Source organism: Cyprinodon variegatus, unplaced genomic scaffold (genome assembly GCF_000732505.1).
Source record: "Cyprinodon variegatus isolate N-32 unplaced genomic scaffold, C_variegatus-1.0 Scaffold1665, whole genome shotgun sequence".
NCBI classification, from domain to species: domain Eukaryota; kingdom Metazoa; phylum Chordata; class Actinopteri; order Cyprinodontiformes; family Cyprinodontidae; genus Cyprinodon; species Cyprinodon variegatus.
Genome location: NW_015152118.1, coordinates 50,207 through 63,727, shown reverse-complemented (window position 1 = coordinate 63,727; position 13,521 = coordinate 50,207). Strand labels below are relative to the sequence as shown.

The 13,521-nt window shown below is 43.1% G+C and overlaps 1 protein-coding gene across 1 annotated transcript in view; it reads right to left on the bottom strand.

The window, feature by feature from the left end:
- Positions 1-436: 436 nt before the first annotated feature.
- LOC107104244 (desmoglein-2-like) overlaps positions 437-13,521 on the bottom strand; it is a 25,787-nt gene continuing 12,702 nt past the window's right edge. The window contains exons 6-14 of the mRNA XM_015404206.1: positions 10,643-10,777; positions 7,906-8,091; positions 7,212-7,789; positions 5,727-5,869; positions 5,342-5,563; positions 4,670-4,909; positions 3,024-3,157; positions 2,569-2,877; positions 437-2,468 (exon numbers count right to left, since the gene is read on the bottom strand). Coding sequence (XP_015259692.1) covers positions 828-2,468; positions 2,569-2,877; positions 3,024-3,157; positions 4,670-4,909; positions 5,342-5,563; positions 5,727-5,869; positions 7,212-7,789; positions 7,906-8,091; positions 10,643-10,777 — 3,588 coding nt within the window. The 3' untranslated portion in view covers positions 437-827. The remainder of the gene's footprint in view (positions 2,469-2,568; positions 2,878-3,023; positions 3,158-4,669; positions 4,910-5,341; positions 5,564-5,726; positions 5,870-7,211; positions 7,790-7,905; positions 8,092-10,642; positions 10,778-13,521) is intronic.

The following is a 13,521-nucleotide window of genomic DNA, read 5'->3' as shown; positions in this document are numbered from 1 at the left end:
AACTTTCACGGATGCTAACCAACAGAGCATATGGCGGTAAAACCCACCGAAGGGTAGACCTGTTCGAATTCACAGCCAAAACTCTTCCGGTCTCCTTTTTTTCACGGACTTCGAAGGATCCAGTCTAGGTAGACCGCGTCCTTGGAGGATGCAGCCCAGGATTTCGAACAGAGCCAATGAGTCGATGCAATCAGCTGGTTTTCCTTAGAAAACTTTGAATCAATCTAACTGTGCCTTGAGATGACATGTGTTGTAAATTGGCACAATCGAAATAAATAAACTGAACTGAAGAAGTAAAGAAAGAAACATATTTCAGCACAACAGCAAGTATAACTGAGTGTTTAGTAAAACTTTAGAAACAGAGTCCAATGTAGCTTAGCAATAGCGCACTCAGCTGCTCTCAGCTTCAGCTGATGAGCTGCAGCTGTGATGGGGAGAGGAAACCATGAAAGCAATGCTATGATGGCTATGTGGAAGACAACAATATTATAACAATTACATTTCAGAACGTAAAAATGAAATCAAGGTCGAAGAGAAAGTTGTGTATAAAAATAAGCAGAAAATAAAATAATTTTTTATTGAAAGGGAATGTTGCTTTGTTAAACTTTTACACAGACCATTCTATGCCATGTCAAATTGAAATGAACAGATAGCAATGATTACGAAACCCAGGCTGCACAGGACAGAGAGCACATGTCAGCAGTTAGCATTCACAGAAATGAGCATTAACAAACATTCAGCATTTACCCCTGAGATGAAATACCTCATTTACATAATTTCCCATCTACAGCTTTCTGTATTCACAGTCCTACATCTTATGCATTTCCTTAACAACAAATTAATTTGAAAAAAACAAACATTTCTATTACCAGCCAAATGACATCACTACAACTGTAAATGACCACCACCACCATTCTAAGTGAAAAATTCAAATATAATCTCAAAGCATAAATGTTCAAATCAAACCTCGAAACGGAGGAAAATAAGACAAACAGAAGTTCTAAACGGATAGTTCTACAGCGCAATTCCAACAAAGAATTTTCTACAGTTTGATGTTCAGATATTTTGGCCCAGGTGTTAACAGTAATTTTAGCTCTCACTGCTTCCTGAAGGTCGGTATTTTCTGGCAATGTTTTTGTAGAAAACTCTTTAGCAGAGTTAAACAACTTCCTCTTATTAGGATAGCTGTTTCTACGAAGAAAAAAGGTTTTGCTTTGGACTTCTGTTGACCCTTCTTGCTGATAGGATAGAATATAAGCCTGCTTTGGCTGACAGCTTCTTTGGAAAATATTAATAATGAGTTTATAGACTCTTTTAACACATAATAAAAATCTAGTTTGTCTGTCTGTTGTGGTCTCTGCATGCAGAGAGCCCATTCCTATTCCTAACCGTTTAGTTAGAAATGTTGAGCAAATCAAAGAACGAAGGCTTATTTCCTGTTTGTGTCCACAACTAATTGGTTCAAAATAAAATTTTAGCAGAACACCGTCACCGTGATCCTTTCTAACTGAAATACCAAACAAACACTTACTTCTATACTCCCGGGCTGCCATGCCTAAAACCCCCTGAGGGGGAGCAGCCTTTTTTACCAGGATAGCATCTCTAGGCAAAATGCCTTGAGGTGAACCTGGGTCTAACTCCTGTACCTCATCCTTGACTAACACATAATTGCCACCAAGATTTTGCCCCCATAGTGTAGAGGCTTCCAGAGAGGCCTGTGACATGGTCGGACTAGGAAGCAACACAGTGGCTCTGAGTGAACCTGTACGGCTAAGAGGACTTTTAGGGCTTTTTGGGCCCTCAGCGTCCTGGATAACTAGCCTTGAAAGGGAGTTTTGGGTCCTTCCAACAACAAATCCCTGACTCTGTTGGTCGTTGATCACATAGAGGCCTGGAAAATTGTTTCCATGGGCTCCATCCTCCATCACAAACGTGTTCTGAACACTTGGTTGTACTATATAATGCATTGGTTGTAGCACAGGGCTAGTGGTGTAGTAAACTGGTGACTGCTGTAGGACAACTGTCTGAGCTGGATAGGATATGTTAGCAGAATGTTTGATGTTAGCGGTAGCGTGACGAGAGAGGGACATGGTTGCTGACTCTTTGGTTACCGTACTGACAGAGGAACCACTGACCTTTGCCGGTGGTAGTACTTTGTTGTTTTCTACACTAACATGCTTTGTCTGGATTTCATGATCAACTTTAGACTTAACAACAGGTTCAGGTGGCTTGTTGATAGCTTTGACAGTTTCTGATGCCTTTCTTGTCACCAAGGTTTCTGAATTGAATGTCGACGGGGAACAGATGTCAGCAAGGATCCGGAAATTCATTCCCAGGTCAGCCAGAAAGTCCAGGTCATTGTCAGACTCCAAGATGCTGCAGCTCTCTAATGAACCGGCAGCAGAGCCATTCCCCTCAAAGTCATATTCCAGCAGACCATCTTCCACAGGCACTGGGACGTTTGATTTCTGTTATGGGACAAGAAAGAAAACAAGTTTTGCAAAGAATTGAGATGATATTGGAGATCTAATTTGATCAGATAAAGTTAAGAGGCCATCATCCTGTTACCTTTGAGAAGTGATCATGGAGGAAAACATCAGGGAGGGCAATTTCATCCAAAAGATGCCTTGTTGTTTGTTGAATGCTTGTAAAAGTGTTCATTTCATTGCTCCGATTATAAGAATCCCTTGAAAGCCTGTAAGTGTTGTCAGTTTCCATGACTGGAGAGGTCTGCTTGTACGTTTGTCCTGATCGGTTATATCTTTGGTTCTTGGTTTCTGTGAAGGCTGATGACACTGTGATCATAGTTGCTCCTGGTACTGCCTCAGTATTTTCCAGAGTCCCCATTTTCACAGGCATGAAATGAGTGGGAATATCCTGAAAACATGAAACAAATATATCTGTTGTCAAATTGTATCTATCATCTATCTATCTATCTATCTATCTGTCTGTCTGTCTGTCTGTCTGTCTGTCTGTCTGTCTGTCTGTCTGTCTACATATCTAGAAAAATGATCGCCACACACCTTATCCTCTCCTATACATTCAGTGTGGTACTTGATCAGATGCTCCTTTGTGTCAAACGGCAGATCAGTAAATTGGTCTGAGAAGATGGTGTTTGCTCCTCCGCACTGACAGAACAGCAGCAGCACAGGAACCACTGCAGAGAAAAGAAAATCACTGATTCTAAGGAGCTCCTTCATTAGACAGACATTTATAGAAGCTGAAGTAGCCAAAGACTTTTATTGTTGTTTTGTATACACAGAGTGGGCTCTCCTCATCCACCGCAGGACGTCCAAGCGCTTCTGGGCCCTTTGGACCAGTGAGGTGGTGTTTCCAGTCCAGGTGAGGGTGTCTGTGATGTGCATCCCCAGGAATGAGTTGTTGATGAGCAGTGGAGTGTGGTTAGGCCGTTCTTCCTGAAGTCCACCATGATCTCCTTTGTCGACTTCAGGAAAAACCGGCCTAACGACACTCCAACTAGGCCATCAAAGGCAGCGTCTTCTACAACCATCTTTGATTTAGATGTTCTGCTTTCTTTTTGTCACACTCTTGTTTCTGTTATGTTTTCTTTTGAGTATTCAGTTTAACTTTGCTCCATATTTTCTAATTTTAGTGGTTTAATTCTTATTTTGTTGTGTTTTATGGTTATATTTCAGTTCTCAGGTTTGTATTTGTTGCCATCTAGTGTTGGTCTCCTTATTCCCTAGCTCCTTATACTGCTCTCTTCACACCTGCTCCCAATCTGCTCCTTAGTCCTCTCTTTGTTCAGTTAGCCATAAATACTCTCCTTGTGCAGTTCCTCAGTGCTGGTTCACCGTCTAACTCCGTCTAACTGTTTCTTACCTCGTTTGGACTGTTTTTCCCTGAAGTCTCCATGGTTCTGGTTTGTTTTTCTTTTTTCTTGTTGGATTTTTTGGATTTTTTGGATTTCTGCCTCTGTTGTTTATGAACCACTCATTAAATCTACAAGAAGCTCACCTCTGCCTCCCTGCCTCTGCATTTGGGTCCTCAAACCACAACCAAATCTTTACACTTTTATGTCCTTAGGACAGGAACTAGCTCACTACTTAGAGGTTTAGGTTTGGCCTCTGAACCAAAGTCTACTGAATCTGCTGGAAGTAGTTGAGGATGTATTGATCATCCCCAAAAGCTGTGTTTGGCATGGATGTGTTTCATGTGTTTCCTCTGTTAGGAAGTCCCTGTAAGCCCCAGGGCAGCTGTGGCAATAATGTAGCTGTGTGTGAGAAAATGGGTGAATGTAGTTTAAAGTGCTTTGGTTACGCTAAATGATTACACACCATGTGTTATGAACTTATCTATTATTGTTTTCACTATTATGATAATTTATATGCAAATTCTTGGGAGCTGCTATTTTCAAAATTTTTTAAAGCTTTTTTTTTTTAACAATAACAGAAAAATAAATCCTCATTCTAATTCCTGAAAACTTTGATGGTTTTTGTTTAATTTACTGTTTGTAGCTGAAATGCTCCTGACTCTTAGCGCAACGTTAGGTGATGACAGCTGAGCTGGACCAGGCTGCTGTTAACCCAGAGATTTGAGCATTTCGGTGTGTCGCAAACTGTCATAGTTCTATAGCGAAAAGATCTAGATTTTTTTCTATGGATGCTCTATTCTTCTGCTCAATGCTGTTGTATTGAAATGAACTTACACAGCAACAGGCACATGGCTGTGATGAGGGGGCCGATGGCGTGTGTTGAGAATTCAGAGGAGGAGCTTTTATCTTTTGCTGTCCTCGGTCCGCAGGATTCTTTGCCCTCACAGGTGCAGACCTCCAAAGTAAACACCTCATCCTCCGGACAGGACAGACCCTGAGCGTCCTTCACCTCTACTTGCAGCTGATATATGCCAGGCCACAGTGCATCCTGAGAGTGAAGAGCTGCTGTTGTCTCTGGAGACAAAATAATCAAAAACCAGTTTACTGTATCTCTGTATGAGTCTTCTTGCAAGTTAAGAAACTTAAACATTGTATCTGACAGTAGATATTTGGTTTCTAAATATGCACTGGACCAGGACATGTTAGAATTAGATTATGTTCTCATCTCAATGGCATCAGCTGGCTGATATTTCAGAAGTTAGATTTCTGTTCTACGATTATCAGCTAAAAGCAACAGAAATATTCCTGTGAAGCACACTCTGATCTCAGCCTTTTATAAACTGGTTAATCCATTTAACATATTTAAACTTTTACATTTAAAACCACAGCATGGGCCTTTAGGTTTGAGCCTTTTTGGCTTTTTTAGGGGGGGCATAGGTTTCCTCTCACTGGATTTATGTCTTCTGTGTTCTTGACATGTTTTATTAGATTCATTTCCTTACTTACCATTGATGCTTTCCACATCCCATTGGCCTCGGGTGCCTTCTGGTATGATTCTGAAAGTGAATGGAGCAGCATTTGGATGGACATCTTCATCTAAGCCGGTCACATAGACCGTCTTTTTATCAGAGCACAGACTGCCGTAGGCGGTTGCCAAAGTGGGGCAGTGATCGTTGGAGTCGGTGACTTTAATGGCTATTGTTCCTGTGGCTGTCTTTGCTGGCATGTCTGTGGACAAGGACAGCTGAATGTTACAGTGTGAAACTGTTTCCTGAGAATAAACTCTACCTTCACTATTTCTACATCATTGGCAGCATATACCTTCTCAAAGAGCCGCATGGCAGCTAAATAATAAACAAAAAAGAAGGCTTGCTTCTTTGATAATATTCACCTTTTGATATTGCCAAAATCTTGGCAATATAGGTACCATTCACTAAGTAGGGTGACTCTCTGTCCGGAACTTTGAGGAGTTTGATCTCAGCTGTCTCTTCATCAACAATAAACCAGTTGTCTGGATCATAAGCTTTGGCATAGCTGTAATAAAATAGATGACAAAGAAGAAAGTTAATAGTTTTCATAAATGTATTTCTGTCATGATCTGGCTTGTTTGCTGTCCCTCAATTGGTAATTTCTTTCACCTGCCGTTTCCCCTCCCTGCCTCAACTATAATTTATTCCTCTCACCTGTTTCCTCTGGGTTATATTCAGTTCAGCCTGAGCATTCAGGGCCAGGTCATTATTTGTTTTCTGTGAGTCTGTCTGTTCAGTTTTATTTCATGGTTCATGTCCTGGATCCTGGCGGCCAGTGGAAAGAGGTTTTTGTGTTTGTCTCATCTCCTGTTCCTCCCCCGCGGAGTCCTCTGGGTTTTTGGCTCTATATGTGGGGAGGTTCAGCTTTTATTTCAGTAAGCCTGGCTCCGGGGAGGAGACCAGTTTAAAGTCCTGCATCAAGTTCTGGTTCAACGTCCTGTCTCGGCTACCCTCTTCCACTGAGCCTGCTCATCTGCACCTGATCCAGTGCACGACCACCTGGTCATGCTTTCGGACCCAGTCAGACTTTGAACCCGTCTGGGAGCTGTGTTTTTGCCTGGAAGCCTGGATCCTGCCACCTAATCTGTTCCTGCCTAATCGGCAACCTGTTCTGTCTGTTCCTGCCTGATCAGGTTGGGCTTTCTGCAACTCCTCCGGAGCTGCAGCACCGGGGACACTCTGGGTGACGCGAGCTGTGTCAGCTGTCAGCCCATCGGCTGGATTGCACCCCTCTCAAGGGGTATGGACTGAACTGCTAAACCAGGTAAGTGACTCACTGAGAACATCATCTTCAGCCAGAGGATCATTGTCACATACCTGTGTTTCTCCCACAGAGTGTCAGAGATTGGGCGGTGCCCCGCTCCCCTTCCTGCTGTGTCCACGAGCCACAGCTCCACTTTAGTTTTTGTTTTATTTAATAAACTTTTTTGAACTTTCCAACTGACTGTCTCTCCTTGAATACTGGGTCCATCTGTCCTTGGTTCATTACAATTTCCTTATATGCACGTTTTAGTGTAAAAATTAAGCTCATGTTTGCCCTTTGTTTATTGGGTGGTATACATACACATATACTGTTAGTGCAATAGATGTTTCATGTTAGCAGGAGTTAAGAAAGCTACTGATATGTTAGAAATGTTCACTGGAATCCCTAGAAGGGACCTTTGAAGTAAATAAAATAGTTGGATTCAAAACTAAAAGCAATCAGACTGGGATCTAAATGTCGAGGAAAACAGAAATGTTTTTTAAAAGCACTTTTGTATATAACACATCGCATATCATATTCAGGGAAGTGCTTGGTGTGAATCCTGCATGTCAGCAGGCTTTATGTTGCAGATAAATTCACTAACCTGACATTTTCCGCTGGTTTTCCTGTATCCGGATCAGAAGCCGGGAATGCAGTGATCACACCATTCTCTGGAATCTCATTCGGATCCTCAGATACAGGGACTTCCTTGGTGTCCGGTATAAATGCAGCACCCTCTGGAACATTTTTTACAGCTATTTTTATAGGGTAGCTTTTTCCTGGTTTCTTGGGTTTGGTTCCTGGTCCTGGCTTCCCACCAGGTCCTCCACCCACTGGTCCAGGACCAGGTTTAAGTGCAGCTCCTGTACCAGCTCCTACATTCGGTTTGAGGCCTACACCACCTTCAGCATCCACATCCAAATCTACTCCAGCCTCGGCTCCAGCCCCGGCTCCAGCCCCGGCTCCAGCCCCGGCTCCAGCCCCAGCTCCAGCTCCTGCTCCAGCCCCGGCTCCAGCCCCAGCCCCGGCTCCAGCTCCAGCTCCAGCTCCTGCAGCCAGAGGAGCACCCTCTCCAACTTTGACATCCACTTCTGCCTTTACAGAACCACCGTCTATGAAAGGAGCTACATTTTTAAGAGCAATGCCGAGCTCAAGGTTCTGGACGGTTTCAAAATCCACTGGCTAATCGGTGCAGATGTAGGAGAGCATGTTTGGGAATAAATCAGCAAACTTAATAAACCTAACCTGCTACATAAAGGTAATGAAAATAAAGACATATTGAAAGTCAGATAAACTACCTTGATGAGCGTCAGGATGCCCTCGTTGGTGTCGTTGTCAGTCCTAATGGAAAACAGGTTGTCTTCATTTCCTTGGACTATTTCAAACACAGTCAGCCAGTTGTCTGACTTTTCCTCATCTTTGTCCAAAGCTTTGATTCTCATCACTTCTACATCACAAACATTTTCATCCACTGAGCCGGAGTACTGCAGGACAACCAGAACTTTGTCAGGAAGAAGTTGTGGCATTGACTCAAATCTGCTTCATTCATTAGTGCTAATTTAAAACAAACAGGGTTAACTTTACAAAGATGCAGGGAATAAGATTATGCTAATACGACAAAAGCTGCTGAGAAAGTGACTGAGTACTCTCTGTGTGTGAAAGCTGTTTTTCAGTGGTCGTGGCTGGGCCATCAGAAATCAATCAGAGGCTGAGACCAGCTAGTTTAATCCCTGTGAAACCAATCCTTAGTTAAAGCAGAGGTGGATAATCCACGTCCAGAGATTAGTTCCAATGCTTTGCAGACTGGTGGTTAATCTTCTGGGCCGTTTCTCAATAGGTTTACTTGTGCATTCTCATGTGCTTGTGAAAGGTCAGCCTCAGCACTGTTCCAATTCACAAGAACACAAAACTGAGAACAGACAAGTCCCTGGATGTTGTTCTGGCCCCTCCCTCTTTACCCAGCATGCATCAGAACAGACTGGTCCATTCCCCAGACTGACAGCTGTCCCAGCATGCACTGTTTTTCAATAAATAAAAAGTTTTCAGATCATTTGAGGCGAGATTATTATACTTTAAGCTTTAAACTGATTTAGTAATTTAATAAAAGTTCCGATGTTGAGAGGAGCGTGGCAAACAGGATAACTGCAGCCAGGGCTAACTTTAGCCCCTGCCGCTGCGGACTTGGCTAAAGTTAGTCCGTCTGCAGCGGCCGGTGCTAACGTTAGCCCGTCTGCAGCGGCCGGTGCTAACGTTAGCACGTCTGCAGCGGCTGGTGCTAACATCAGCCCTTCTGTAGCCCTCTCTCTGCATAGCCCTGTCTGAAGTACCTCTGGCTCTGATGGAGGTTTGATTGTTTTATTTGGGAAAACTGTTATTTGATTTGTGTTTATCTGACTGTGTTCATTATAATTCCTCCACTAAATGGAAAAAGTCATAATTTATTATTATTCAGAGACTATTAATAACAGGAGGTGAAATGCAGCTCCAGACTAGCTTTTAATGTGGTGATGTCATCAGTAGTCATCAGAGTCCAGACTTTCCTGGGTTCTAGTCAAGAACTTTGCAATAACGCAAGTCTGGAGTTCTGGTGAATTGAGAAACGGCCCTGGCTAGGTGAACTTGTGTGTGTGCCTGCTGTTGTAGGCAAAGCATAAGTTAATAATTAATAACAATAATAATTGAACTTTATTGACCTCACATATGAGAAATTCCCTCTCTGCATTTAACCCCTCCCCCTGGGGAGCAGTGGGCTGCCATTGTGCGGCACCCGGGGAGCAGTGTGGGGTTAAGGGTCTTGCTCAGGGACCCAGAGTGGAGGCTGTGGGGGATCGAACCGGGTTCTTGCAACCTTGTCAGAGCACAAGCACACTGCCCTAACCAATAGCCCAACACTCTCCCCAAGTTAGAAGTTAAAGGCATAAATATCAGTCCTACTCCATAGCCCTACTACGACTACCACGACAGAGGCCTCTCAGTGGTTACAGAGGTTGGTGATTCCAAACCCAGACTGTGACCCTGTGTATCTAGGTAGGTTTCCTAGTAAAGGACTGTAAGACTCATTTACTTGAACTTGTCCCATAGTCCCTTCCTTCAGCAATGTTTTATTTTCGGTCTCTCAGCTCCTCTGCTTTTTATCTCCTTCCCCCTCATTAACCAGCACCGGACTGAAAAAACAGAGAAGTTCTTATTGACCAACAGGAGCACAATGATATCCTGTCTTGCTGCGAGTTCTTGACACATCGTTATGGAAGAACCAGGCTTGGACAACACTTAAACGACTGGCCAGGAATTAGATGGCCATTGTTGATTAGGAAATCAGATGGTTTTTGGAAATCCTCCCCTTTAACAATAATAAATATTTTTGGTCACATTAAAATGTGCATTACAGGGAACCTTGACCTCTGCATTTCTCCCACTATGGGCAGCTTAAAGCACCTGTGGAGTGAAGGGTCTGGCTCAGGGACCCAGAGTGGCAGCTCTGGAGTTTATCCTTGGTACTTGAGGCCTTCTAAATTTGCAGACACTCTGCTGTAACCACCAGACCACCATTTTATTTTGGGTGCAGAAATCTGTATGGTGATCTGTTGCCAAATGGATTGTTTGAGAATGTTCTACTCTCCTTCTCCTGCTGCTACTGTGTTGCTGGTGTGTTTTCTTCAGGTTCAGTCGCAGCTGATTGGACTTTCCAGGAATTCTGCAGCTAAGCTTCTCAAAATGTATGAATGTATGAAAAACTGACTTTTTTGTTGTTTTTACCATCACAAGAAACAGATTTCTTGGTACTCGCAGAGTGCAACAAGTTTTAGTCTTGTGAGGACATTCTACCTGTATGTGTCCAGTTCAGAAGCCCACTGAACAAAAACTGAAAAAATCCATGCAACATAATGCTCTTCACTCATAAAAACTCTAGTTTTAATATGGCTAGTGTTGGTGATTTCATACTAAAACATACACAGAATTTTTTTTGCAGATGCTGTTGTTACACAAAGTCAATCTTTTATCCTTGTTGGTCAGGTTTAGCTTGAGTGTCTTTACCTCAGATTTTTCTAGCGTAGGCTGGTTGTCATTGATATCCAGGACCTGGATGCTCACAGTTCCTGTCCCTGTTCTCCCACCTGGTTTACCTGCCAGATCACGCCCTTTAACAATAAGTGTGTAGTTGGCTTGAGTCTGCAATGCAAAACAGAAACCTGAATACATGACCAGAAAGAAAAGGGTGAAAATATCAGAGAAGTTCAAAAGCTGGTACATTTTATGGGAAGAAAACTTGCTGTTAGAAAAAAAAAACATATTTAGTGCTTTCTAACATCTGCTTGTTGGATAACAAAATGAATCATCTCTGACTCAAACTCTCTTTAAAAAAGGAGATTAGTAACTGCTGCACCATCATTCTAATGGAGTCTTGGCTTCATTCATCGATACCGGACAATGTTGTTAGCCTGGAGGGCCTCAGGCTACACCGTGCCAATAGAAACAGAGAATTAAACAGTAGGACTAGAGGTGGTGGGCTCTGTGTTTACATCATTAACAGCTGGTGTAAAAATGCTAGACCAGTCGCCAGTTTCTGCTCTCCAGACATGGAGTTTCTGACTGTTAACTGCAGGCTGTTCTACAGTGGGGAGAACAAGTATTTGATACACTGTTTATTTTTCAGGTTTTCCTGCTTGCAAAGCTTGTAGAAGACTGTAATTTTTATCATAGGTACTCTTCAACTGTGAGTGATGGAATCTAAAACAAAAATCCAGAAAAATACAATGTATGATTTTTAAATAATTAATTTCCATTTTATTGTGTGAAATAAGTGTTTGATCATCTATCAACCAGTAAGAATTTTGGCTCTCACAGACATGTTAGTTCTTCTTTAAGAAGCCCTCCTGTTCTCCAATTATTACCTGTATTAACTGCACCTGTTTCAACTCGTTACCTGTATAAAAGACACCTGTCCACACACTCAATCAATCACACTCCAGCATCTCCACAATGCCCAAGACCAGAGAGCTGTGTAAGGACATCAGGGATACAATTGTAGACCTGCACAAGGCTGGGATGGGCTACAGGACAATAGGCAAGCAGCTTGGTGAGAAGGCAACAACAGTTGGTGCAATTATTAGAAAATGGAAGAAATACAAAATAACGGAAAATCTCCCTCGGTCTGGGGCGCCATGCAAGATCTCACCTCGTGGAGCATCATTGATCTTGAGGAAGGTGAGGAATGAGCCCAGAAATACACGGCAGGACCTGGTCAATGACCTGAATAGAGCTGGGACCACGGTCTCAAAGAAAACAATCAGTAACACTCTATGCCGTCAAGAACTAAAATCCTGCAGTGCACACAAGGTGCCCTTCCTCAAGACAACGCGTGTCAAAGCCCGTCTGATGTTTGCAAATGACCATCTGAATGATCCAGAGGAGGAATGGGAGAAGGTCATGTGGTCTGATGAGACAAAAATAGAACTTTTTGGTTTAAACTCCACTCGTCATGTTTGGAGGAAGAAGAATGATGAGTACAACCCCAAGAACACCATCCCAACCGTGAAGCATGGCGGTGGAAACATCATTCTTTGGGGATGCTTTTCTGCAAAGGGGACAGGACGACTGCACCATATTGTGGGAAGGATGGATGGGGCCATGTATCGTGAGATTTTGGCCAACAACCTCCTTCCCTCAGTAAGAGCACTTAAAATGGGTGGTGGCTGGGTCTTCCAGCATGATAACGACCCAAAACACACAGCCAGGGCAACTAAACCAGTCTCCAGACCTGAATCCAATAGAAAATCTTTGGAGGGAGCTTAAAGTCTGTGTGGCCCAGAGACAGCCCCAAAACCTGGAGATCTGTATGGAGGAGTGGGCCAAAATCCCTGCTGCAGTGTGTGCAAACCTGGTCAAGAACTACAGGAAACGTCTGATCTCTGTAATTGCAAACAAAGATTTCTGTACCAAATATTAAGTTTCATTGTTCTGGTGTATCAAATACTTATTTCACACAATAAAATGGAAATTAATTATTTAAAAATCATACATTGATTCCATCACTCACAGTTGAAGAGTACCTATGATAAAAATTAGTCTTCTACAAGCTTTGCAAGTGGGAAAACCTGAAAAATCAACAGTGTATCAAATACTTGTTCTCCCCTCTGTATCTGCCCAGAGAGTTCAGTGTGGTTAGCATCACTGCTGTTTATGTGCACCCCCCCCCCCAGCGTTAACACTAAAGAGTCCATGAAGGCTCTATACCAGGCTACCTCTGAGCTCCAATCTGCACACAGAGGCTGTTTTCATCATTGCTGTGGATTTTAACCAGGCTAACTTGAAGACTGTTCTCCCTCATTTCTACCAACATGTGGACTTTGTAACTCGGGGTGAAAACACTTTAGACCTGGTTTACTCTGACATCAAAGATGCATTCAGAGCAGCCCCCCGCCCCCACCTCGGGTCATCAGATCACCTAACTGTCATGTTTATCCCTGCATATAAGCCCCATCTGATCAGGGCTAAACCGACAGTTAAAGAGGTCAGAGTGTGGTCTGAGGGTGCCATGGAGACACTCCAAGACTGTTTTGAATGCTCTGACTGGAACATCTTCAAGGCTGCAGCAACATATTACAACTTGTTAAATATTGAGGAGTATGCCATGACTGTGTCAGCCTATATCAACAAATGCATTGAGGACGTCAGCATGAAAAAGAACATCACCACCCGGGCCAACCAACCTCCCTGGATAAATGGAGCGGTTCAGAAATCGCTAAAAGCATCGAACTCAGCTTTCAAGTCTGGTGATAAAGAGGCACTGAGAACAGCGCATGGCAACTTAAACCATCAGATCAGCGAAGCAGAACCACAGTCACAAGATCCAGGATCTTTTCCATGATGACAGCACCACCAGGAGGATGTGGAAAGGCATTCGGATGATCACA